This window comes from Oryzias latipes, chromosome 1, assembly GCF_053564925.1.
Source record: "Oryzias latipes strain Hd-rR chromosome 1, Olatipes_Hd-rR_3.1".
Classification (NCBI taxonomy): domain Eukaryota; kingdom Metazoa; phylum Chordata; class Actinopteri; order Beloniformes; family Adrianichthyidae; genus Oryzias; species Oryzias latipes.
The window spans coordinates 41,979,381-42,003,787 of NC_136237.1; the positions used below are offsets into that span (position 1 = coordinate 41,979,381).

A 24,407-nucleotide genomic window follows, 5' to 3' on the forward strand; every position below is an offset into this window, starting at 1 on the left:
TATTCAGACCTGGAATATGCTGCCTCTAGGAATAATGGTATAATAAGAAGGCATAGTAGTTTTTAAGCTAATCCTAAGAAGTCAACGATTCATAATAAAACTACATTCAATAACTGATTTATCTCTTAATTTGTCTCATATGTTTTACTGCTTCGCCTCGAATGTTTCTCTGGAATTTTGAAGACTATAGTTATGCTAGGTGTTCATGTAATCCTTATGCAAACTCTGTCATAATGTACGTATTCTTGGAAGTGGGCCCCAGGAAGAATGCAATTTTACATTTGCAAAGACTAATGGGGATCCTTAAATAAACCATTAAAGAAATACCACATAAAATGCGTAAAATGTATTCAGCTGTGAACATTTTACTTGGTAAAAAGCTAAAGTTTGACTGTCGTTGAAGTCTGAAGACTAAAAGGACGTTTTCTGCACATGAATTTAAATTCTGTTTCTGTGTTAACAGGCGCCTGAGGAAGAAAGTCTCTAAAACGTCTAATGTTCTCAGCACAGACTCGTCTGTGGATTTCAACAGCCCTCTCTGTCACTCTAGAGCCGGCTGTGGTGCAGCGGTAGAGCGTTTCACCCACAAAGCTCCTGGGGTTTGAACGTTGATGTCATGTTCTGTGGTCCATCTCTTCACATGTACTGCCTAATCACACAAAGTTTCGGTCCGTTGAGAATTACGCAGTTTACGCATATTTTATTACGTGAATCTTACGCAATTACGCGTGTTTTTTTTGCGAGATGCATACACAAATTAGTGTCTTTCCATGACCGTTGCACGTATGTCTACTAAACATACGCATGCACCTATGATGTATGACATTTATATCACACATACGCCGCACGTCACAGTCAAATTGTGTAACTGTCGCACAAATCACTATTGAACTGGATATAAACAGAACAATAATTACGCACGGTTCATGTTCTATGTTTAATTCAATTTTCTTTATTTAAATAGCGACCCCGAATGGGACCAAACGGCCTACAAGATGAATGACTGTATTTGTACAGCCCAGTGTTACAACAATAGTTGTTGGTTTACGTGTTCTTTGCGTGGTTTATTCGTACTTCTTCTGTGGTTTTAATGTGGTTCATTTGTGATACATCTGTCAGAATTTCACGTAAAGACCACGAATTTTCAAACTTTTTCCACGTATGACGGATTTTCGTGACATCTTCAAATGTGAGTAGCAGCTGTGTGACACGGCCGTAACCCTTGTGCTATCCTGGGCACTTTGACGTTGGGAGTTGGGTCATCTAGACCCACTAGACAGTGCTCTGAACCTTTTTTCTTCATTGATTTGTGATCTTCACTGGTGTCCATGGATTACATGAAATCCTCTTCACCTTTGTCCTGTAGGGATAACATATCAATGTAAGGGTAGGGTCATTTTGACCCCACAAGACAGCACAATGGTTAATTCACAGCCCAGCTGCTCAGTTTTTTCCCAGGTATTTTTGACCCGTTTCCTGTCCCTGATTCCAGTTTAGTCCGTCTCCCTGGTGTTTTGGTCGGCCTTATTGGCTTCAGAATCTTAGACTTCAGATTTGTTTACCTTCTCTTGTGGACCATCTTCAACCAGGCATTGGATCTCCATTGCTGCTCTTCCTCCTCCCTCCTCTGAGTTGCTGAGGAGGCTGACCTCTTCTTACTCCCTTTTCCACTGAGATCTCCGTCTCCTAACAGTGTTCTCAGCATAAGAGGGGTCAGGGTGATCTTAAAACTGGACTTTTTTTTTTAATGGTTTCAGGTTCCCCCTATTCAACTGGTGGTGCAGAGAACTGTTCACTCCTTCGTCTCAAACATATCTGTTCATTCCTCTATCAGAACATTACCATTGTAAGACAGCAGGGCCACAATCAGAGTGTTAATGGGACGGACTGTGAAGCTTTGGGCCTTAAAGGAAGGTAGAAAAGTGCTAAACCAGAAGACTTCCTTCCATGTCTATCTGAAGTGAGAGCAAACATCCACTTCCTCTCAAATGAGTCTCTCCAGTTATACATCAAAATGTTTATAGTGTCTATAGCAGTAGCATACTTATCCGACTGAAGTAACAGAAACTCCGACTGTTTTATTTTAATTTGAGGATATCCATCTTCAGAACTTGTGAATCCCTATCAGGGTCACATGGTTGCTGGAGCCTATCCCAGACGGGCTCACCCGTCTGTCACAGGGCCACACACTCACATGCACACCTAGGGGCAATTCAGAGACACCAATGAACCCATGAAGCATGTTTTTGGACTCTTTTGGAGAAAACCAACGCCTGCACGAGGAGAACATGCAAACTCTGGGCAGAAAGGATTTAAACCAGAGCCTTCTCCCTGCCAGAGTGCTAACCACTACACCACATAAGCACTATAAAATATCATAAATTTCATCTCAGCTTCAATCTGTATTGAGGGGAAAGTTGGTTTCAAATAAGTTTAGGAGAAATTAAAAGAGGAAACGTGTGTCTGATCATAATCCACCCATTAGTCAGCATGAAATCCCACTTTTCTAATGAATTAATTGATTAGTTAAATTAAGTCGATTTGAAGAGAACGTGGATCCCAAAGCAGCTGAAACTAACACAATTCCTGTTTCTTTGTGTTGTTGTTTTGTGTTTGTTGTTGTGTTCTGTGGGGAAATGCCATCAGCAGCACAGAGTCACCGCGAGGCTGAGGCGGGAACCCAGTCTGGGATGTTAAAGCGCCACTGCTGAATTTATGGCTCTCATCATTGGTGCTCATGGAGCGGCGTTACGGGCGGAGCGGGTGGGGCCTGGCTGGGAACCGGGGAGGCAGACGGCGCTCGCTGACCGGAGACTCCTCTGTTTTTGAGTCCGGGAGCCGGAAACCAGACCGCATGTCTGACCCGGGGCCGGCCTGCCGCCGCCGGGAGCGAACCGCAGTCGTTTGTCCGATCATTCACACATGGATGCTGCCCGGTGGTAGGAGAGCGGGAGGGGGGAGGGAGGGAGTCGCCTCCGATCCTTTTTGCGCTCGCAGACCGCGCGCGCGGCAGCAGCGGTTTGGCCCTTTCTTTATCACCGGAGCCACATCCCCGCGGTGAGCTATGTGAACGCAGATCGACGCTAATCCGGATCCGCTGTCGAATAATTATGAACAACGCGCAAGATATGTCGCCCGACTTTGTGTTGATGCGCCTGGTTTCCGCGGCCGAGGACGACCGCTTGGACGCAGAAAACGGGAATGTGCCGCCGGGAGGAGTCGTGTCGGGGCTGGGGAAGGAGGTCCTGGCTCACAGCGGCGTCAAGGCGGGCTTGGACATCGGCCGAGACCCCGCGGGCCTCGAGCATCCCAGCGGATTCCTGAACAAAGCTCCGCCGAGCGGCGACGGCACGGCTGCACCTGACGCCGGGGGCACGGAGGGCCGAGCCCCGCTGTCCGCGGCTCCTCCTCAGCAGAGCTCCGTGGAGGCCCAGGGCTTCGACTTCGCCCCCAGCTCCGGCCTGCGGCCTCAGCTGCTCGTTTTCTCCAACATCATTCGGAACGGGGAGGGCATTTTGGAGCTGAATCCGCCGCGGGATGCGCTGGAGCAGAGCGCGGGCTCCGGCCCGGCCGCCAACAACAACCCCCGCAGCCTGACGGACGCGCAGCAGCGGCAGCAGGACCCGCAGGACCCCGGATGGAGAGCCCCGCCGCCGCTCTCCGTTCCGGCCGAGGGACCGGGAGCCACGGAGCTGTGCCGCCGGCATCGGCTCCTCGCCTCCCCGCCGGAGTGGCCCGTTCTGTCGGACAGGTCCACCCCGCTCACCGTGGTGAGCTCCGCGTGGGGATGCGGCGCGGCGGACCGGGACGGGGCCGTGTTCGAGCTGGCGCGGAGGTTCGGGGAGCTGGGAGTCGGCGCGGTCCCCAAGATGCTGTTCAAGGCGGGGGAGCTCCCGCAGTGCTCGTGTCAGGGCGCGCACAGGTCGGGGGCGGCGGGGGTGCCGCCCGGAGACGACCCCACGGAGACCAGCGATGCCCTGCTGGTGCTGGAGGGGCTGGGCAGCGGGGACGGGCTGGGCATGGACGGCTGCCCGGAGGACCAGGCGGAGGACGAGGACGGACGCCGAGACTTTCTCCTCCACCGGAAGCGCGAGGTGGTCCAGAAGATGACCGGAGCCTTCTCCATCAGCAGCTTCCAGGTGGAGCTGAGGAGGCAGGTGGAGGAGCCCGCCCCGGAGGCGGGGGCGGCGGCTCAGGTGTGCGCGGCGCACCACCCCGCCCCCGTCCGGACCCCCCCCTGGGCCGCGAGCCCGAACCCGAGCCAGGCGTCGACGCCGGGCAGGCGGCCCGAGCGGTGCGCCAGCGCGCCGCGGACTCCGACGCTGAAAGTCCCGGGGAAGTCCAAAAAGGGCTCGCTGAAGCTGCGGCTCAGTAAACTGTTCCGGACTAAGAGCTGCAGCGGCTCCAGCCACCTCCTGGACAAGAGGCCGTCCGTGGCCTACTCGGTGTCCTCCGCTGGGAGTCTGGTGGACATGGCGGGTTCCCCCTGCGGAGAGCACGACCCAGACAGGTGGGACACTCAGAGGACACCCCCAAAACGAGCCTATCACTAATGCATGTCACAGTGAAATATCTGCTCTCACTCATTGGTTGAATGCTCCGTTGTTTTTCCTGTTTCTCTTTCTTTATTCTAGTATCATCCGCCATTTTTTTTCTTTTTCTTTTGGTGCTTAACTCCTTCTACAATTTTTCAGCTATTTTAACATCCAACTACTCAAATGTTCAGCTCTTTCAGCTTTTTCCAGCTGTGACTTTTGGTCCTTCAAATCCTTGAACTTTTCAAGATATTCCAGGATTTCCAGGATTCTTTGCCTCCATTGAAATTCATGGGGAATCCTGGATGCAGAAGCTCGCGGGTTCGAGACCCGGCTCTGGCATTTTTCACAAACTCATATATTTTTGTTATTGTACTGTTTTCACTTTACTTATGGTCAACTTTGATCATTTCTTTCTTTATTTTGTGCCAATTATTACCCTTTAAGTTTCATTTTCATTCAGTAATACAGCATCAATCCTGCATGTTCTTCTGGAAACGCAGCTCCTTCTAGTTAGACAATAGATTTCAGGTGAGTTTCTGACGAGTCGATGCTTCTGAGCTCCTCTTCTATCTACTTTCCAAACATTTTCGTGCTGTCAGATGTAGGGAGTTTTTAGACCTTTGTGGTCTGTCCTCCTGTTAAGCAGCACACCGACAGAAGGCTGCGATTAAAAAAACATTTCTTCAAAAGCCTCCAGAGTCAGAACTTAAGAGCTTCAGCCAAACAGACGCTGCAGGATTGATGCGTATCCTCCCAGGCTCTGCTGCTGCTGCACTAACGCTCCTGCTGTCTTCTCACATTCTTCTTCTTCATCTTCTGGATGTCTCTCCTGCAGCCACATCCATCCCAGACTGACCAGGGCCCAAAGTGCCTTCAACCCTGCCTCCCTCTCAGCCTCCCTCTCTGCTTTCACCGGTAAGAGCCGCTCCAGCTTCCCCTCTGCACTAAAACCTGTGGCTGATGCATGAAAACTTTGAAGAAGTTGATCAGATCAGCTCAGTTCAAGAGAAGGAAACAGAAGGTCTGACAGTCGCTGAGCTGCAGGAAACGATTGAGACTCAAACCAAAGATGAGAGGAGCAGATAAAAACGTACTTAAACATTAAAAAGGAAACAAACGCTCAGAATGGGATGATGTAATTACACAAGAGTGTCTAAAGTGAACAGAATTTAAAAACGTGAACCAAATGTCCACATCTGAGATGGACGTAAGAGACGTCAGATATGTCCGTTGGTGGGAAAGTTGTCCAACTATTTAATGACTTTAGTCCAAACTTGAAAAAGTATCAAAAAGATTCTGAGGAATTTCTGTCAACAGTGGACAGAAACCTGTTTCTGTTCCTCATTACTTACTCTCAGGAATTAAGGTGCAAGTTTCAGGACTCGGTCCGGACCAACAGGCTTTTCCAGTCTGAACACATCCTTAGATTCACCGCTGCTCACAGAGAGGAATTCGGTTTCCTCTTCATCGGGAGGATGAGTGTGCTGTTGGGACACGGAGCTCTGCTCTCACAGACTCTAGTCCTTCAGCTGGACTTTCACGGCCTTTGCAGGCTTGTTCTCAGCGACACATATCTGTTCTTGGGACGGCTGAACAGCGTCCAGGAGTTTTCCAGGAGCTTTTCTCTCTCATTCCAGTTTGTCAGGACTGTAAGACACGTTGAGACTCTTGGCGGACTTCGGTTATCTCTGTTTTTTGGTGATGAGGAGTCATGATTATTGCTTCATGAGCTTGAAGTTTCAGACTCGAGTTCTTCCATTCATCGTTAAAATGACTGTCATCTTTTTTTGGGCAGGGGTTTCACAGAGTTTCAGGAGTTTATTTCCTTCTGATTTCCTGCAGATGTGACTCAGAATTTCCCTGTTCACTTCCTCTGGAGGTAACAGTTCTTTTAGCATCATGTTTCTTAAAGTTCCGGTCAGTTGCCAGACCTTCTCTGCTATTCTAAAGATACGTTGTTTTTTTTTAATGAACCTGCTGTGAGCTCTTCAGACTTTTCAGTCTGATTCAGAGCAACCGTCCAAATTCTGGAGTAGCTAACAGTTTGGGTGTCCAAACATTAACGCCTTTGTCACCTCTGCCCTTACGGGTGGACAGTTACGCGGTTTTCTGCAAGTGCAAAATGGTCAAACATGTATGAAATATCAAGGTCGCCGATCGCTCGTTGACCCTGTAGAGAGAAAATGTTCGTGCACAGTATGGATGGAAGGCAGGCGTGTCGCACGTATGGATATTTCATCTTTTCAGCCCAAATCTGCGGACTGTGATGTGCGCATACGGCGCACTTCTCACGCTCAAATTGCGTAATTGTCCCACGAATCAACATTGAATTGGATTTAAACAGCACAATAATCAGGCGTGGTTCATGTTTTACGTTCAATTCGATTCAACTTTATTTAATTTTATTTATTTATATAGCGACTCCGAAAGGGACCAAACGGCTTAGAAGATGAATGAATGTCCTTAAACAGCCCAATGCTACAACAATAGTTTAGGTGTTGTTTGCGTGGTTCATTCGTACTTCTTCGGTGGTTTTAATGTGGTTCATTTGTGATGCATCTGTGAGGATTTCACGCAAAGACCACGTATTTTCACACTTTTTCCACATACGGTATGTATGTTCACGTATGACGGAGTTTCCTGTCCCTGATTACAGTTTTATTTCTGATAATGCACACCTTGAAGGCCATTAACCCGCCTATATAAAGAAATAAATATTCAACCAGTTTTCTGTACTTTATTCTTGGTATTTCTTTGGTTTGGATCGCTTTTTTTCACAAAATGTGGACGATTTGTGGTGCGGCGCGTTGTCACGGTAGCTTGCCAGCGCGGACCTCAACAAAGGAAAGAGATACATGTGCTTACTTTACTTAACCCATCACGATGGGTTAAGTAAAGCATCAGCTCAGAGAGAAACAGAAAGTTCCCCTCTAACCGCTTGTTTTTGTCCAGACGATGAAGCTAAAGTTTGTTTTGTGAGAAGCCGGCGCAGTGATACATGTGACCGGAACTACTTTTTTTCTGATTGGCTGCTAGGTGTGCATTAAAAAAGTGAAAAAGAAGTTCCGGTCACGTAATTTAAATGTTCTGTATCTCTGTATCATCTGGACAAAAACAAGCAGTTGAACTCATCGTGACCATCAACATAGATGTTGCTCTCCTTTGCTACTGCACCCGAGGTAAAGGGGCACCACGTAACAAATAGTCCGCTTTTTGTGAAAAAAGGCGATCCAAACCGTAAAAATAACAAGAATAAATGACTACAAACTGGTTGAAAATGTATTTCTTTTGTAAGTGACCATGGTATAGGCGGGTTAATGGCCTTCAAAGTGTGCATTATCAGAAATGAACTCACAAGGGGGAAGCCTGAACCGCGGTTCAGGCTTCCCCCTTGTGAGTTCATTTCTGACAATGCACACTTTGTCATACCACACGCGTGACGATGGTATGTTCCATTTCCACCTTGAGGTGGCCGTACGACCCTCATGCATGCGTGCATGTGACTCAGGCTTCAGGAGTGGACTCACAGTTTCTTTTCTTCAAATCCTCTCCATGCGGAGAGTCTGCAGCTTTTGATCCAAACTTTTTGGTGATGAAGTTCAAAGCCCTTTCTGTTAGCGTTCATTAAAATAATATTCCAGTGTGGGATCACATTCAAAAAGGTGTAAATAATTGTTTGTCTGCTGCAGGAGTTTGTGATTTTATTCCCCCTGCTGTGGTTAAATCCTGACTAAAAAAACCACACAAAAACAAATCCAGAAGCTTTTTTTTTCTTCTTCCAGTTTTGCGGAGCTTCTTTAGGAGAAGTGGCAGCTGGACTCAAAGGCAGGACAGCAGATTGAAAGTGAAAAATAAAAGCCCCAGCTGTTTTCCTGGCAGAGGTGGAGAAGTCAGAGGTGGGCGGCAGATGGAAAGCCGTGCCGCGTTTTTTATTCATGCAGCAGATTTCAGCTTGGAGACGTCTCCGTGGGGCTTCACAGTCTTTCAAACACAGATGACAGATAAGCAGCAGAAGAACTTGATGGACGTATGAAACGGTTCAGGTTGGATCTGAAACCAAACCGGCTGCAGTCGGTGGACGGTTCTCTTTAGTGGCGTTTTGCTCTTAGCGTCTGATTTGGCTTCCTCTGATGCCAGAAACCGACTGCTGAACGCCGTTTTGGTAAACAGAGAACCTGCAGCGTCTCAATTAACTTGGGATTGGATGTGTTTCTTTATTGCAGTCATTTGTGCTGATTAGCTGGGTGTAATTCTCCATAAACATCCTGCTTGGTGCACTTTCAGAAAATCTCTGCATAGAAAATAGGATTTTTTTCCATTTTTCCCCTGCAGTTTACGTTGTGGTTTTGCTTTTCATCAATTCAAAAAAAAAATCTGTTTCTGGCTTCAGGTGAGACCGTTTCTTTGGTGGACGTGGATATTTCTCGGCGAGGGACGATCACGCCACACCCTCCGACTCCTCCCCCTCCTCCACGCCGAAGTCTCAGCCTGTTGGGTACTTTTTTTCCGTCCTGATTGAATGTACATGTCCGCGTTTTTGTCATTCCAGCGCAAACATCCCGACAGGAAGCGGTTTCCTTCACCATTCTGCTCCGTTCAGACGCAGACACGTTTTAGGAATCTGCTGTAATCTGATTGGTGGAGACCAAACTTCATTTAAACCTGGAGGATTCAACGACAGAGAGATGAAAAAGAGAAAATCTAGCTTCTCTTAGAGAATTGGTTTGAATAAATGTATGAGAGTGTGACGGGTTGAGCCCTGGGTTAAGGGCAGCAGAGGAATATGTAATGTTAAATTCCTGAAACTGTTTGTTTTCTGACCTTTTAAAGGCGCCTTCTCACTGTGAGTCCCACACATGATGTGGATGCCTCATGATGAATATTTACTGATATTTCAACAATAGGAATTCATCGTTTTGTTCTGCCGTCTTAGCTGCCATGTTCGTGTGTGTCAGAGGTTAAATAAATGTCTTTATGGTTCTGAAGCCGCTGGAAAGTGGATCGTTGGATCTCGACTGCATGCCAGTACTTTTACTTTGACAGTTTCAAACACATGTTGTGGTTAATTTAAAAAATAGGTTTTATGATTTAGGCTTAGTATTCACTGTTATTTGTGATCTGCGGTCTAAAAATGGATTTTTGTAGCTTTTTGTTGTAATTTTGTAAAACACAGATCCAACCCAAACAAAACAAAACCCCAAAATTAGAGATTTGGCCAAATTGTGGTGAAAGTGAGTGTCTGGATCCCCCGTAACCGGACGGTTTGGGTTCGGTTTGTCTGTCTGACGCTGATGCTGCTCAGAAATCCTCCTCTCCTGACTCCTTCCTTCTTTTGTCCCGTCTCTCCTCCGTCCCTCCTGTCATCCTCACAGACGACATAGCCGGGCCTCAGCCCGGCTCCTTCTTAGTGAGCGTCATGGGCGCCTCCCTGCAGTCCCTCCCCTTGCCTCTCCCGCCTCCCCCTCCTCCCTCCCACGCCACCATCCAGCACAGCCTCAGTCTCAATGGTAAGATGTGGGCTGATGTGTCAGAGTTGAGGGGATTTTTTTGGGGGGGGGGATAAACTCTAAAATTGTGATGTTTTTGTTGGTTAGAAACTCTTTTCTTGTGTCTTTTTTACGTCTCTGAATCAGACGCTTTCCTGCGAGCCCTCCCTCATTCCAACCCGTCGCCTGCTGACGCTCCACTTCCCGCCAGACAGGCTCCGCCTCCCGTCCTCTGTGCGCTGCGGCGGTCTGAAGCCAGCAACTTCACTGCCAGTCTAAGAGAGCTGGAAAAGGTAAAACAGTTGCTGCTCGTCATGTGTTGTAGTTTTTAGTCGGAGGATTTCACGTAACAGACCGTCTACTAATGATTATAATTTTATAATAAAAAGACTTAGATTCAAAAATGTTCTGATCTGTCTGTGAGCTGCTTGGACTTGATTTTGTGAAGGCATCAGCCAATCACAGTTCTTGGTGACAGTCAGCTCAGATGATTCTTTTTTCTGTCTGAGCTCAAAAACAAACCGCGTCAGGAGACTAAGCAGTCGGTCAGGGATGTTTTTGCTTTTAGCAAACGCCTCGGGGCTGATCAATAACCAAACTGTAAGAATTGAACAAAGTTCCTGGAAACGAGGCGAGTGAAGCTCTGGTTGCATTGAAGAGGAGCGGACACGGCGTGGGTGAAAACCAGAAATCCAGATGTTCGGTCAGAGCAGAACATCGCGATCCAGAAACGTCGCTTCTCAAAGTCAGCAATCCGCTCCAGTTGTGCCTTTTGTTTAAACAGATCTAGGGTTGATCCGCTTCACTTCACACAGAGTCTAACAGGATCGTTTAAATCTATAAAATAACACTTTTTGTTTAGTTTTGTTTGAGAAAAACTCTATAACTCCTTAAGCTCAAATAAAGAGTAAACCAAAGCCTTTTGTCTTTTTAAAAATCAGTTTGGAAAACACCAATCCTGTATAAAAAGGTCACCATAGCAACTATGGTGATCAGACTTTCACATGATGGGATAGATGGGTGGTCGGATGCTGTATTTTTCAATAGGTTGTGTGTTTTTATCCAGAATATTATCTTAACTTTGACAGGAACATTATTTTCATGCAGCAATAATCACTGACAGAAAGCCAGAATCAAGACTAAGATCAGTCTCTACCGAAAAGACGTAACTAACTATAAGAAACTGCTGAAATGTGCAAAAGCAGAAGCCAGGTCTGACAAACAGGAAAGAGTACAGACACACGGCTTCCCTTCAAAATAAAACAGGAAGTTAGTCTGAACTAACTCAACAAAAGAAAATAGCATTAGAAGTTAAAATGAGACAGAAATGAACTTTCAAACTCCTTCAGGAAGACAAAATAAAGTTTATATTTGGCCAAACAAAAATTTACAAAAACTGTATAACATTACAAAAAGAAATTAAATACATAAAGCCATTCTAAAAAGTTTAGTGTTTAGTTGACATTTGAAACTGTGAAAGTCTGGTGTCATGCACAGTTCTGCAGGAATATTATCCATAATGAGGCCGCCACCCCCCCCCCCCCCCCCCCCCCCCCAGTGTTTCTGTCCTGACCTGCAGGTACATTAACCCTTGTGCTGTCTTAAATGACCCCACCCTCACATTGACGTGTTCTCCCTACCATGACAAAGGTGGATAAAGGTGGAAAGATTTCATGTAATCCATGGACACCAGTGAAGATCACAAATCATTGAAGAAAAAAGGTTCAGCGCACTGTCTAGTGGGTCTAGATGACCCAACTCCCCATGTTAAAGTGCCTAGGATAGCACAAGGCTTAAGCAAATGTTGGCTGTCAGACCTTAAAAATCTAGAAAAGCTGAGGACAGTTAAAAGGAAACTGGGTCAAGAACCCATTATAATATATTATATTATATTATATTATATTATATTATATTATATTATATTATATTATATTATATTATATTATATTATATTATATTATATTATATGTATTTATACTAACTTATATTTACATACATGTGATTTCTTTAAAAAAAAAAAAAAACAGGAAGTTAGTCCAAACTAACCCTGAAAAGAACTGAAAAGAGACTAAATAAATGTTCAAACCTTTCTCGCTGAACGATTGCTGGTCCGTCTGCAGTGCGGCTGGTACTGGGGTCCAATGAACTGGGAGGACGCCGAGATGAAGCTGAAGGGGAAACCGGACGGGTCCTTTCTGGTCCGGGACAGTTCAGACCCAAGATACATCCTGAGCCTCAGCTTCAGGTCGCAGGGAGTCACACATCACACTCGCATGGAGCACTACAGAGGTGAGAGGCGTTCACACACACACACACAAACACAAACACACCTGTTTTTAGTGTTACTAATGGAAAACCAGGTTTGCAGCACAGAGAAGGTAACCTGTTCATATGTAACATGATATAACTTGAGTTCATGATTGTTAGATGAACTAACTCCATGTTTTGGTTAATTTGAATGTGAAATAATATTTGATTGGTAACCGCAGAACTAGAATATGACCTTATGACCTTCAGTCATGTGGTCAATGGGCCGGTGTGAAGGGCAAAGCGGTGGCCCAGGATGCTTCCCAGCAGATTTTCTGTTAAAAAGCCGTCCTCCAGTTCCATCTGGATGAAGCCCGTCTGCTGGACTAATAAAACATGTAGTTGTAGAGTTAGACACGCTCATTCTTTTTTACATCGCCTGTCCGTCCTGGGGGAGGATCCCTCCTACATGTGGACACCCCTGTGGTTTCTTCTTTTTCCCCCCTGGAATCTGTTTTTTTAGGAGTTTTTCCATACGGAGGGTCTGAGATCAGGGATGCTCAGTTACGTTTCGTCAGTTTGACCTGGCAACCAGATGTTGTATTTTATATCTGATTTCATGTTTTGGACAATTAGTGACGCCCATTAAGACAACTGTGATGTAATATTGGACACTTTTAAACAGAAATGAATTGAAATAAAGAGCCGTGAAAGGTGGTCTGTTTTCAGGTGCTTCTCATGTAGCGCCTTAACATGACAGCAGTCAGACAAGCCGAAAGAAAACTTTAAAAACTTTAAAAATCAAAACAATGAAAAATTAAGATAGTAAAAATATAAAACAAAATAAAAACCAATCAAAGCCATGACTGGTGCCCCCTCACTGGCTTCTACACACCCCTCACTCAATTTCTGCACCTGCCACCCTCAGAGCTCCATGTGATACATGGAAATATATACACATTTAAATAAAATACGTTTATATTATTATACATTTAAACAAAAATCCGTCAAAAAACCTACAACATGTTTTTCAAAACAAAGGCTTTTCGATTGGATTTATCTCTAAAGTATTAATTTTATGTTTCGATTGCCTGGAGGTGACCAACAGATCTATGTTTTTAAAAGAAAAAATCAAAGTACGTTTTAGATTTCCTTGGCAACAAAGATTGTTTTTTGTAACCCAGAGCAGACAGCTGGTTCCAGTTGCAGTAGTAGTCCACAAAGCTAAACCCAGGTCAGGCAGGGGTCAGTGAGGAGCGTGACGAGCGTGGGAGCATCAGAGAGGATACTAGAGTCTAGTCAGGATCCAAACGAGAGTCGGGGCAGGCGGCGGGCAAACGGAGTCAGAGACAAAACGGAGTCAGGAAACAGAAGCTCAGGTCCAGAAGCAACGCTCAGTAATGCCGGCTGAGAGGCACAAACCATACGTTGCAGTGAGCGAGGCTCAGCGCAGAGCTGAAGGAGACGGGGAGTGACTGCAGATGAGAGTCAGGTATCCGGAAAATGTGGGCCGGGGTTGCTGGGAGATGAAATGAACTCAGAACTCTGAAGACGGTTCCCGCCGGTGACCGGAGGGGGAGACAGAGTCCTGACATCTGACACCCAACAAGGGAGAAACCACTACAACGACCTCGCCACGCTAACGCCATTCAAAATCTACAAACTTTAGAAACCAGTTTTATGTTTGTAGCTGGTGCTAAAGATGTTTTTTTTCTTTTTCAAGATGGTTGTCTCCTCCTGAGGTCAAAGGTCAATGAAGCTTCGGTTGTGGTTTTAGGCTTAACCTGACAGGATGTGTGTGAAAGTTCGTGGAGATTGCTTGGATAAACGTTTTCTTTTCCCAGACTGCGGAAAATGTGAAAATTACCAAATTTCACACTTTGCCACAAATGGCTGCTGAGTTTTAGGTCAACTGTGGCCATCCCATAATGATTTCAAATCTTTCTTTAAATACCCACGCACCTGCGCTTTGGTTACATTTTTTAATTTTTTGTTTTTTTGAGCCTCTCACCCTGGCCGTTAGAGACCTGACAAACCGAAGGTGACGGTGATGCTGGTTTCAGGAGGTTTAACGCGTTTTATCTGTCAGCGCTCACAGTTTATATCACTGTTGACGTTGATTTCAAGAGCTTAGTGGACAAAAAGGAGGGGGGGGGCTATTTTATTGTGCAATAAAATAGGAGGAAGACGGATTACGGAACACAAACGGAAGTTTTTATATGAATGAAACTGAATTTTCCCGCAGCAGCATTTGCAAACAGAAACGCGTGTTTCAGGATTTCACCACATTACACTAAAGAGCCCCCCCCCCCACACACACACACACACTCAGCTCCCCATGCTCCACTGTCAGCGCCTCATGCATGTAACTTGGCCTTGCATCATGTGCTCTGCGCGGGCATGCATTACCCGGGTGAGTCACGCTAAAACATTCGTGCAATAGGGCAGAAGAGGGGGGCACATAAAACGCCGCAGAGCTGCAGGTCACTCTGGAATCAAAGACGTCCGCAGACAAAAGCAGCTCTCCGTTTCCACGAGCGACCCTCAGGAGGTGAGCGGAAATGGGCCACGCGTCCTGCTTACTGAGCGACGGCAGCGTTTGTGAGGATCGTTCTGAACGTCCAACAGGGATGCGGTAGAGAGGCTGCCGGACGCAACCTGCAGGGACAGGAGGCCGCATGCGCACGCGAAGGGGATCGTCCCGCAGTCATGCAAAACTTGAAAATGAAAACAATAAATAGTTGCTCCATATAGTTCAAAAACTGTTTCTTTGCTTTCAAAAAATAATTTTGCCTCAAATGTTTTCGCATGCGTAGTGCCTCATCTCGCTTTTTTCCTATCTTTGATTTTGCTCTCATGAGTTTCAGTTTAGCGTAACAAAGCCGCCATCAAACAGCTGCTGATTGGTCCAGATTGGTCCAGATAAATTGTAAAGTTATCAGACGTTGTGCTCCTGCTCCCCAAAAGATCCCAGACCTCCCGGAAAGCTCCTGAACCACAGAACACTTTGGCTATAAAAAGTAGCAGCGTCACTGTTGCCGGGTAATTTTTACCCGATATAATATACTTAACAAAAACATACTTTTACTAATAAATACATCAAAACATGACAAAACGTGATAAAATTGAATGGGTTTCTTTTATTTTCAACTGTGGTCTGTGTAACAAAATGAAAAGGAAAAACACATGAAGTTCCTAAAAACAAACTCAAAAATCACATAATTATTTAGGAATTTGAGAGCAAATAATTCCTAAAACATAATAAAAGGAAACATGGTCTTTGGTCCTCCCAGTCCTGGCACGTGTGCGACGTCCCTGATGAAGGCACAGACTCCTCGACACGCGACGTATTGAAATGCATGTAAATAGTTCTTCTGGGGTGAAAATCCCCCGGCGATGGCGCTCTAGGGTTAAACAAACGAGTTCCTTTTTTAAAAAGAGTTTTTATTAACGGGGATTTATGGAAATGTTGTTTCTACATCTTTATTTTTGATCAGATAGAGATGCATAAATGCTGATAGGACACACTCGGTCCTAGGTGAGTGCGCGTCCCCACCCCGACCAACAGTAGCTGGGATAGGCTCCAGCAACCCTGCGACCCTGAAAGGGCTTCAGCGGGTTCTGACATTCATTATCTGTCACATTTTTACTCTTCTTTAACATGTATTAAGTATTTTTTCCACAGAAGTCGTCATTTAAATGGAAGTGAAGGCAGAATAATACATTTTAAATTCTTGAACGGCTAAACAAAAATTGTGTTTTTGCCTTAAAATTCAAGATGTTCCCTGCAACAAAATATAGATTTGATAAATTGATAATTGTTTTTGGGTTTTTTTACGTATCAGAAAAAGCACAATGAACTCGTCCCACATTTGACCGATATCAGCTCAGTGGTCTAGTGGGAGAGTGTCCACCCTGAGTCAAATCCACAGTGGGGTCATACCAAAGACTCCTCCCTGCCAGACATCTAGCTGGCTTAACAGAGACCATGCTTTACCTGCTGCTGATTACCTGGACCAGGTGTGTTTGACCAATGAGAAGCCTTAATGGCAGGTTAGTTTGAAAACATGCAGGGCAGCGGCCATCGTGGCCTGGGGTTTGACCCCTGTGGATTACGGTTGTTGGGACTGCAGCTCATCACTCCTCAGCGGAGGGGTCAAACTCAGAACACGAGACGCTGCATGACCGCTGATAAGCCCCCACTTGTGTGTCTCCAGGGACCTTCAGTTTGTGGTGCCACCCGAAGTTCGAGGACCGCTGCCACTCCGTGGTGGAGTTCATCGAGAGAGCCATCATGCACTCCAAGAACGGCAAATTCCTCTACTTCCTGCGCTCACGAGTCCCAGGTGTGTCACAGACGCCAATCACAGGAAAAAAGGCTGTAGGGGCGATAATGAGCTACATTTACTCAGTTACCTTTAATTAAGGAACTACTAACTTTTCCGTGTTATGTAATGACTACTTTGAAGACAGTTAATCTTATTTTAAGCAATATTTTCTAATGAAACACGTTTTTTGATGATAATTCACGTATAATTTAACAACTTTATCTTAAAATTTGTAATTCTAGTCTTATTTTAATTATATGGTCTAGGAATAAGGATAGAATGTGACAGTATGTGACAATGTAACGGATTTGTTCACTTATCACAAAATATTATCGTATATGTTTTTAGCTTATTTTTAGCAGGACATTGTTTCTTCAGTAGCGTTTCTTGAAGCTCTTATTAGAACACTTGAAGACGTGTAAATAAACACGGCAGATTGTGTTATTTGAAGCCGTTTACATGTACTCCAAGCATGAGAGGGAGGCGTGTCATGATCAGCATGATTGGCTTGAACCAGGTTTGACGGTAAAGTCTGAGTCTGCTCTGAATGCTGCGGAGCTGCAGCACTGCACACGCTCTGCCTTTTACCTTAACTTTTGACGCCGTTGTTTGAAAACATTCCACGTTTGCGCTGAAGCCGGAGAGGCGTAAAGTGTGGCTAATTCCAGCAGAACGAGCAAATGTCATGTTCATTTTTAGAGCCACAATGGCCTAAATTCACTGCATCTGCAGCTTCCCCCTCCACATTATTTAGCTCTAAAACGGGATTCTATTTTTGTGTTTGTGGCTCTCAGCTGCTGGGGGGGGGGACAGACGCTGCTTTCAAAGACTAGCAGAGAGAAAAAAAGGAAGATAAATCTATAAATGTGAGCAATAGTCAATTCCACTCTGCCTTTGATTCTTTTTCCTATAGCACGGCAGCAGGAACGATGGGTTGGCCGTGGGTTCACCGTGATGCCTGCGGCCCGGGGGGGGGGGCTCGCCGGCCGGGTGGGGATGTGTCAGCGAGTAAAGTGCCGCTCTTTGTTTCAGGGCTTCCACCCACTCCGGTCCAGCTGCTGTATCCCGTGTCTCGCTTCAGCAACGTGAAGTCGCTGCAGCACCTCTGCCGCTTCTGCATCCGACAGATCGTCCGCATCGACCACATCCAGGAGCTTCCACTGCCCAGGTGAACAGTCCAGGACTTCCTTTCATTATTGACACACTTCTCAGGGTCTTCCTGTATTTTTTTATTTTTTTCACATACCTGACATGTTTCAAACATGTCAGGTATGTGAAAAATAAACACACAACCATGTCTGATAACAGAAGTGCCTAAGAACAATCGACTGATTTGATTTACTGGTTTATTTCCAGCATTAATTGTCGACGATCAAGCAGGAATATTAAAGCCATTTCGGAAAAAAAGAAATGCAATTGTTTAAAAAAAAAGAACAAAAATGTTAGAAGAAGAAGATCATTACTCATAATATTAAATAAATATGTTTGCAGTCATCAAATCAAATCAAAGTTTACTTGCGGAGCACTTTTGTTACTCAAAGTTTTTTACATAAAAACATAATCCAATTTTTAAAAACTTAAACGCAAGAAATCTGTATAAACCCCATACGATGCCCACCATGAAATAAACATAACATATAGTGATTATTAACTCAATTTAAGTAGAATTTGATTTACTGCTTTAAAGGTAGTGGGGACAAGCAAACCTATGTGATGCCACCCCCACTGACTTATTTCCTGTGATATTTTTGCATAATTGTCATAACAATAAATGTCAGGGATTGAATCTGCTGGACCCACAAGCAGACCGGGACTAGGATTGAAGTTATGCGGTTCATTAAACGTAGAAATGAAGGACTGGGGGGGGGTCAGTGTTCGTGGATTGTAGATCAGGTGAAGCGGCCGAACCTGCAGGAGGACAGTCGGTCCAGAGTGTTCTTCCTGGGGGAGGATGATGGCGAGGAGGAGATGAATCCAGAAGGTCTTGACGTGGTTTGAAGAGACTTGGCTTGGCTTTAAGTGGCTTGGCTTGGCTTGGCTTGGCTCAGCAAGGGTTTAGCAGTGATTGAGAAGCAGAGGAAGCGACATGGATGGACTAATAAAGGTTGTCTGATTGGATGCAGAACAGGTGTGACTGTGGGCGACCCCGGCACCTGCCTGACAACAAAAGTGGTTTAAATCCTGTCAAACTGTTCACGTGAAACGTGCGCGCTCTCTGCTGCAGCCTGACTGTGAGAAATGAGGACAACCAGTGTGTATTTTTCGTCGACGTCCTACGGGCAGACGCTGCACACGCACCCCGTGGTCGAGGAGCCCCAACACGTCAAAGAGCGTGTGTTATTTAGGAGTCGCAGGGGGGTTAAGCTCCTCCCCTCGCCGCTCCACAGACCCCAACATCCAAAAACCTGCAGAACCTGTAACGGGTCACCCTCATGCGGGTCGATTCTGTCTGGCTCATTTAAGAAAGTCTGTTAACACTAAAGCATGCCTTACCAAAGAAATAAAAAATAACCTCAATCTTCTTTTCTCTACAAAAAAGAAAAAGAACCAAATGAAATTAGTTTGTTTCATTTTTTAAATTGTTTTGTTTCTCTGCATATTTTCTTCCATAAATATATATTTTTAATTAAATTAAAATGTGGAAAAACCTGATAATTTCAAGATATCTTAAATAAACCTTACCTACTAGCTGATGCATGTGTCTGCAAACAGGTGAACATTTGCATTAAATCCAACTGCTGCCTCTCTGGATCTGATGGTAAACCATAGAAAATTGTTCCTTTTGTTCTTCTGCAGACCCCTTATCTCTTACCTGAGTAAGTTTTATTACTACGACCCGGAGGAGGAGATGTACCTGTCCATCAAGAGCATCCGTGGGGTGGTGGGGGCAGAGCAGGAGGCGGAGCCTCAGACGTAGCAGCGGAGATCGCCTCAGCATCAAGTGAGTCAGTTCTTTCTGCGGTTTGGAACTATTTTAGGACTTAGAAGAAGGAACTTCTCATTTCCCCATTCAGTTTTTCTTTCAGTTGAAGAAGCTTTTAGCAGAAACAGAAACGCGTCAGAGTTCAGATGAGGCCATCTGCAGCTGAAAAGGATCCTGTTTCTGTTCAAAGTCAAAGCTGCAAAGTGTAGTTTAGCTCAATTCATTTTGAAATATCGTCAGGAATCGTTAGAAACCCCAGTTTCTGGTGACCTGTGTGCAGGTTTCACACGGGGGGCAGATCTGTTGGGGTCTGCCGCTGTTCCAGCATCAGCCAATCAGGGAGCGTTTCCTGTTGGACTGGGATGGAGCTCCTCTGTGCTGATTTGGACTCCTCAGAGGAGAGCTGTGTGTTTGCTGTTTGACGCTAACGCTGCTGCTGCTGCTGCTGCTGATGCAGAGGACTCACGCCGAGGAGCGCCTGCAGAGACGTCCTCACCCAAAAGAAAGACTCGGAGCCCGAATCACAAACTCAACTTTCCTATTTCCTGCTGGACTTCTAAAACACAACATGCTGGTCAGTTTGTACAACCGTTGTTTGCCAACATTTGTTTGTTTTTCCTTCCATTTTGTCATATTGGAGGACTTTGGATTGCAAGATGTCTGCAGCACAGATATACACCCAGAGGCGGCGAACTGCACTGAACGCAGAACCCCAGAATCTGAATTTTACAAGCAAAAACATGTTTGTTTTGTATTGAAGACATTGATGTGCAAAAGTTAGGATCCTTTAAATGTGTTTGTGCAAAAACTGCAGATAATTGACTTATACATTATATAGAGTTTAAAAATCAAACAGGTGGTGCTCACTTACAGCTCCTACCGCCTCAGTGATCTAATTATCAAGCACAGATCTCCATAAATGATTTGTCAGTTTGGCGTTCTGGAGGATCCAGCAGTTTTTTTTTTCCATCTAAAAAAATCATTGTCACCTATTTCCAAACATGCAGATGATTCTCAATCTTCCCAGGAGTAAAGGTTCGAACCAGATTAGCTCAGGATTTGCAACAGTCTGACAAAACAAAACAAGGCTGCAAATCAGACTCAAATTTGGCTCATGGAGGATCTTCAAGACACTAAATAAAAATAATTGAACCACAGAAAGAGAGAAAAAACAAAAATACACTTTAAGTGGTGAGTCTGAACAACAACAGGAGTTAAGAACATTTAAATTCGTCAGTTTCTCTTCACCATTTTAGATAAAAATGTTGAATTAGCTATCAAGCACGGCAGTGGAGGGTTGATAATATGGGCTTTTTGGAGCCACGGGTACGGTGGCCCTGAAGTGCAAATCAACAATCACCCAACTTAAAAACGTTTTAAAGATCACAACAACAATTCAAAAAAGAAAAACAAATACTAAAACATTACATTTACAAATTCAAAACAAAATTCCAGAAACCAAAATGTAAACAATTTTGACGAACAAAATAATTTGAAAACAAAATGTTAAAAAATGAAACAAAATAAGAAAAGTTGGTATAATGGGACATCGTGATTGGATGATGATACGTTTTTAAGAGGAGGTAAAGGATGGAGTAAAAAAATAATTACACAATCACCAAACCTTCCCGCTTACAAATTTTGTTTCATTGTTTAATGTTTTTATTTTAAGTTTTTTGGAAATTTCCTTTTGTTTTCTGAAATGTTTTTTTTTTAATGTTTTGGTTTCTGGTTTGGTTTTTTTAAATTTATTTATAAAATGTTGCTTTTTTATCACCATATTTTTTTGGAGTATAAGTTGCTTTTTTTTGCATAGTTTGGCCAGGGGTGCGACTCATACTCAGGGGCGACTTATTGTCCGAAAAATAAGATATTTGTTTATTATTTTTTAATTGTGATCTTTAATATGAATTATTTGTTGATGTGATTAGAACCCTGACAGGGGGCCATAATGACAGATCAATAATAGCAGCCATAAAAGACTCCTAATCATAAAAAGTGGATCAAAGAGCCGCTCCAAACTGGACAAGCGTTTATTTTTATTTTTTATCCATCATCAAATTGTTACATGAAAAGCTGTTTCTGATCTGAGGTATGTGTTAATTACTGGGCCTTAACTTTTGCACATAACTGAGAGTTCTGTCATCCTATACAGGAGATGCATCCATTTATTTTTTATCATCAGATTTTAAGAACAGTTCTTTTTTTTAAACCAAGTTTGACAAAATGTCAAAAGACAAAAACGCCAATTAAGACTCGATGAAACTGAACAAACAAACCAAAGACAAATCCTGTTTATGACCACAGAAAACTTTAATCTCTGGTGGGAGTTTATGTTTTTTGATTTCCCTTTTTTCATTTTGAACAATATTTTAGTTATGAATGTTATGGATATGTTATGGTTGCAGAAACCTCAGCGTCCCTTTCAGAGCACAGGTCAGTTTCTTGAAGCAGCACATTGTTGGTAGAGGGTCCAGGAGTGGCGCCCGGAGCCCAAAAGCTGACGAAGTTCAAAGGTCAAAAGATGCACAGAGTTTTTCATTTTCAGAATTGAGCTTGTCCGTAGTCATCAAACACTTTGCTACTATTACGGACAACTCAAAAACCAAAGTAAGGGGATGTGATTCAGCGTAGCGGTTACGTTGATATACCAGACCCATCAGGCATTTTGTGGCACCAGCACCAGATTTGCCATGGAAGGACCTCAGGACCCGCTCTTTCAGATTAAAAAACACGTTCGCCACGAAAAAAATCCAAATGAGCAAAAACGAGCAGCCACATGGACCGAATCTGAGAACTGGGGTGAGCGAGTGTGACGTCACTCAAAGGCTTACTTAATGATGGAACGATGTCAGTTCGGTCGTCACGTTTTTGCCGATCAGGGTGCCGCGGCGATTGGTCTAACCTGGACTGAGTCGACGTCGCTATGGCAACCACTCTCACCAATCAGGAGTGAGCTTGTTAGAAGGCCACACCCCTACCACTTGAAAACAGGGCAACAAAAAATATCTGTCAAACATTTAAAAACTGGATTGGGGGGGCCAGCAAGCTCCGCCTACGTTTATTGAGACATTTGATTGGTCAGTTTATAACCGGAATAACTTGAACTAAAGAAAAAATATCATGAAGAAAAAGAGAGGATGATCAAGAAGATTAAAAAAAAGGTATCAGATCCAGAATGGTTCTTCTGAGCAATAGAATCACAGCAGTTGATTTCTCTATAGAAGTCTGTAGGACTTTTGATGCTCAAAGCCACTTCCTGTTTGGAACACCAGGTGGGAGGGGCCACTCAGTCCAGTCCTTATTTAGAGTCAATATGGCAGCAAACAGATTTGATTTCTATTGGCCCCAACAATATTAGTGCATAAAATGCCTTTTTTTTTTTTACTTGAGGGGTACCTACAGAATACTAGGATGTATACATATATACTTTATATATTTTCCCATCTTGGATTTCCTCGTGGCAAATAGGATTTTCTAAAACCGGGGCCCATCAGCTACAGTCGATTTGGTGCTTGTACCACAAAATGGACTACTTAAGTAACTAGCCCCACTTTGCCCCCCCGCCCCCCCCCCCCCCCCCCCCCCCCTGCGTGCACACCACCTCTCTGGGTGTATGTCCTCCGTGCTGCCCCCCTGCCCGTTTTCTTTGTAGAAATGCCCAGGTGTACTTTGCCCATTCTCAGTACCATGACGCTGGCCGCCGGCTCAGCGCTTTCCGTAGAAAAAAAGAGGAAAAATAAACGTCAGTGTGTGGCATATTCTTTTTATTCTAAGTATTTTTATTGTAAGATTGATGCAGATGATTATGTAAAAAAAAAACTGAACAGAAACAAAGTATGGAAAATTCAAATTTTATGAAGGAAACCTTTCTGATTTACCTCTTGTTCATGAAATAAAGGTCATTTCAGGGTTGAAACCAGGATGTATTTGAGCTGGAAATGAAATAAAAACATTGTGCTTAAAAAGCAAACATTTTTACACAATTCGTTGTTGTGTTGAATTTTCAAGAATAGTCAAGAATTTTTTCACACAGTACGTTTTTAACATACTCAAATAATGTTCATCCTCTGTAAACTTTAGATACTATGACTCTAAAAGTCAGAAAATACAACCTTGTAAATATTTTATATATAAAACTACACATACTTCTTTCAATAATATGAGTCTAAAGGCAGGAGATGAGCAAACGGGAAGACTTTTTTTCTATTTTCACGATCACTGTGAGCTTTGAGTAGCCGGTTTGGATTTTTTTCGTTATGTGATTGTGAGATTTTCTCGCAAAGTTTGGATTTTTTTTCTGGTTTGCAGTGTTGATTTAGTATGTCGCTAATCCACAATTTACCATTTAATTTACCAAGACGCCACTTAGCTTCACCTTGGACAGAAAAAACACTGAATGACTTTTGTATGTACAATTGGAGATAAATTCAGGCATGTAGGGGTTCACACAACGTCAAGAACAACGTCAACCGTAAAAAGGAACTGGAACGAGTGAGCGTGACGTCATCCATAGAAAATGTTTTGCTTTTGGCTCCAACGGCTCCATCGCCATTTCCTCGCAATGCAGATCCCGCCATGTTGGAACCAGATGTCATCAGTAAGCCGTCAGAGCTCCGAGTCAGTCTGAGTCACCGTTTCCACGGGAACCACTCCCACCAATCAGTGAGCGTGTTGGAATGCCACTCCCCTTACCTCTTGAAAGCGGGCAACACATAGGATTTGTCCTAATTCCCTGCTCCCTATAACAGCTAAAAGACTAGAAAGTGTGGCGTTCTGGATTTTAACAGCAAGAATATGACGTCACCGATTTAACGAAGTAAAAACCTGATAGATACAAACATTTTACGACAAATTTTCATGAATCTACTGTGTTTTGGTGATG

At 44.2% G+C, this 24,407-nt stretch overlaps 1 protein-coding gene across 2 annotated transcripts; it reads left to right on the forward strand.

Moving 5' to 3' along the window:
• The first annotated feature begins 2,752 nt into the window (after positions 1 to 2,752).
• socs7 (suppressor of cytokine signaling 7) lies at positions 2,753 to 23,508 on the forward strand. 2 transcript variants are annotated; one of them, XM_023956542.2, is made up of 10 exons: positions 2,753 to 4,510; positions 5,374 to 5,453; positions 8,929 to 9,033; positions 9,911 to 10,045; positions 10,172 to 10,317; positions 12,145 to 12,313; positions 16,489 to 16,617; positions 17,632 to 17,767; positions 19,396 to 19,540; positions 19,803 to 23,508. In XM_023956542.2, exons 1-9 carry the CDS (start codon positions 3,111 to 3,113, stop codon positions 19,514 to 19,516), a joined length of 2,421 nt encoding a protein of 806 aa, XP_023812310.1. In that variant the 5' UTR covers positions 2,753 to 3,110; the 3' UTR covers positions 19,517 to 19,540; positions 19,803 to 23,508. The 2 variants fall into 2 exon arrangements, with proteins under 2 accessions (XP_023812310.1, XP_023812324.1); XM_023956556.2 differs by lacking the exon at positions 9,911 to 10,045 and having other exon boundaries at positions 2,763 to 4,510.
• The last annotated feature ends 899 nt before the right edge of the window (positions 23,509 to 24,407 follow it).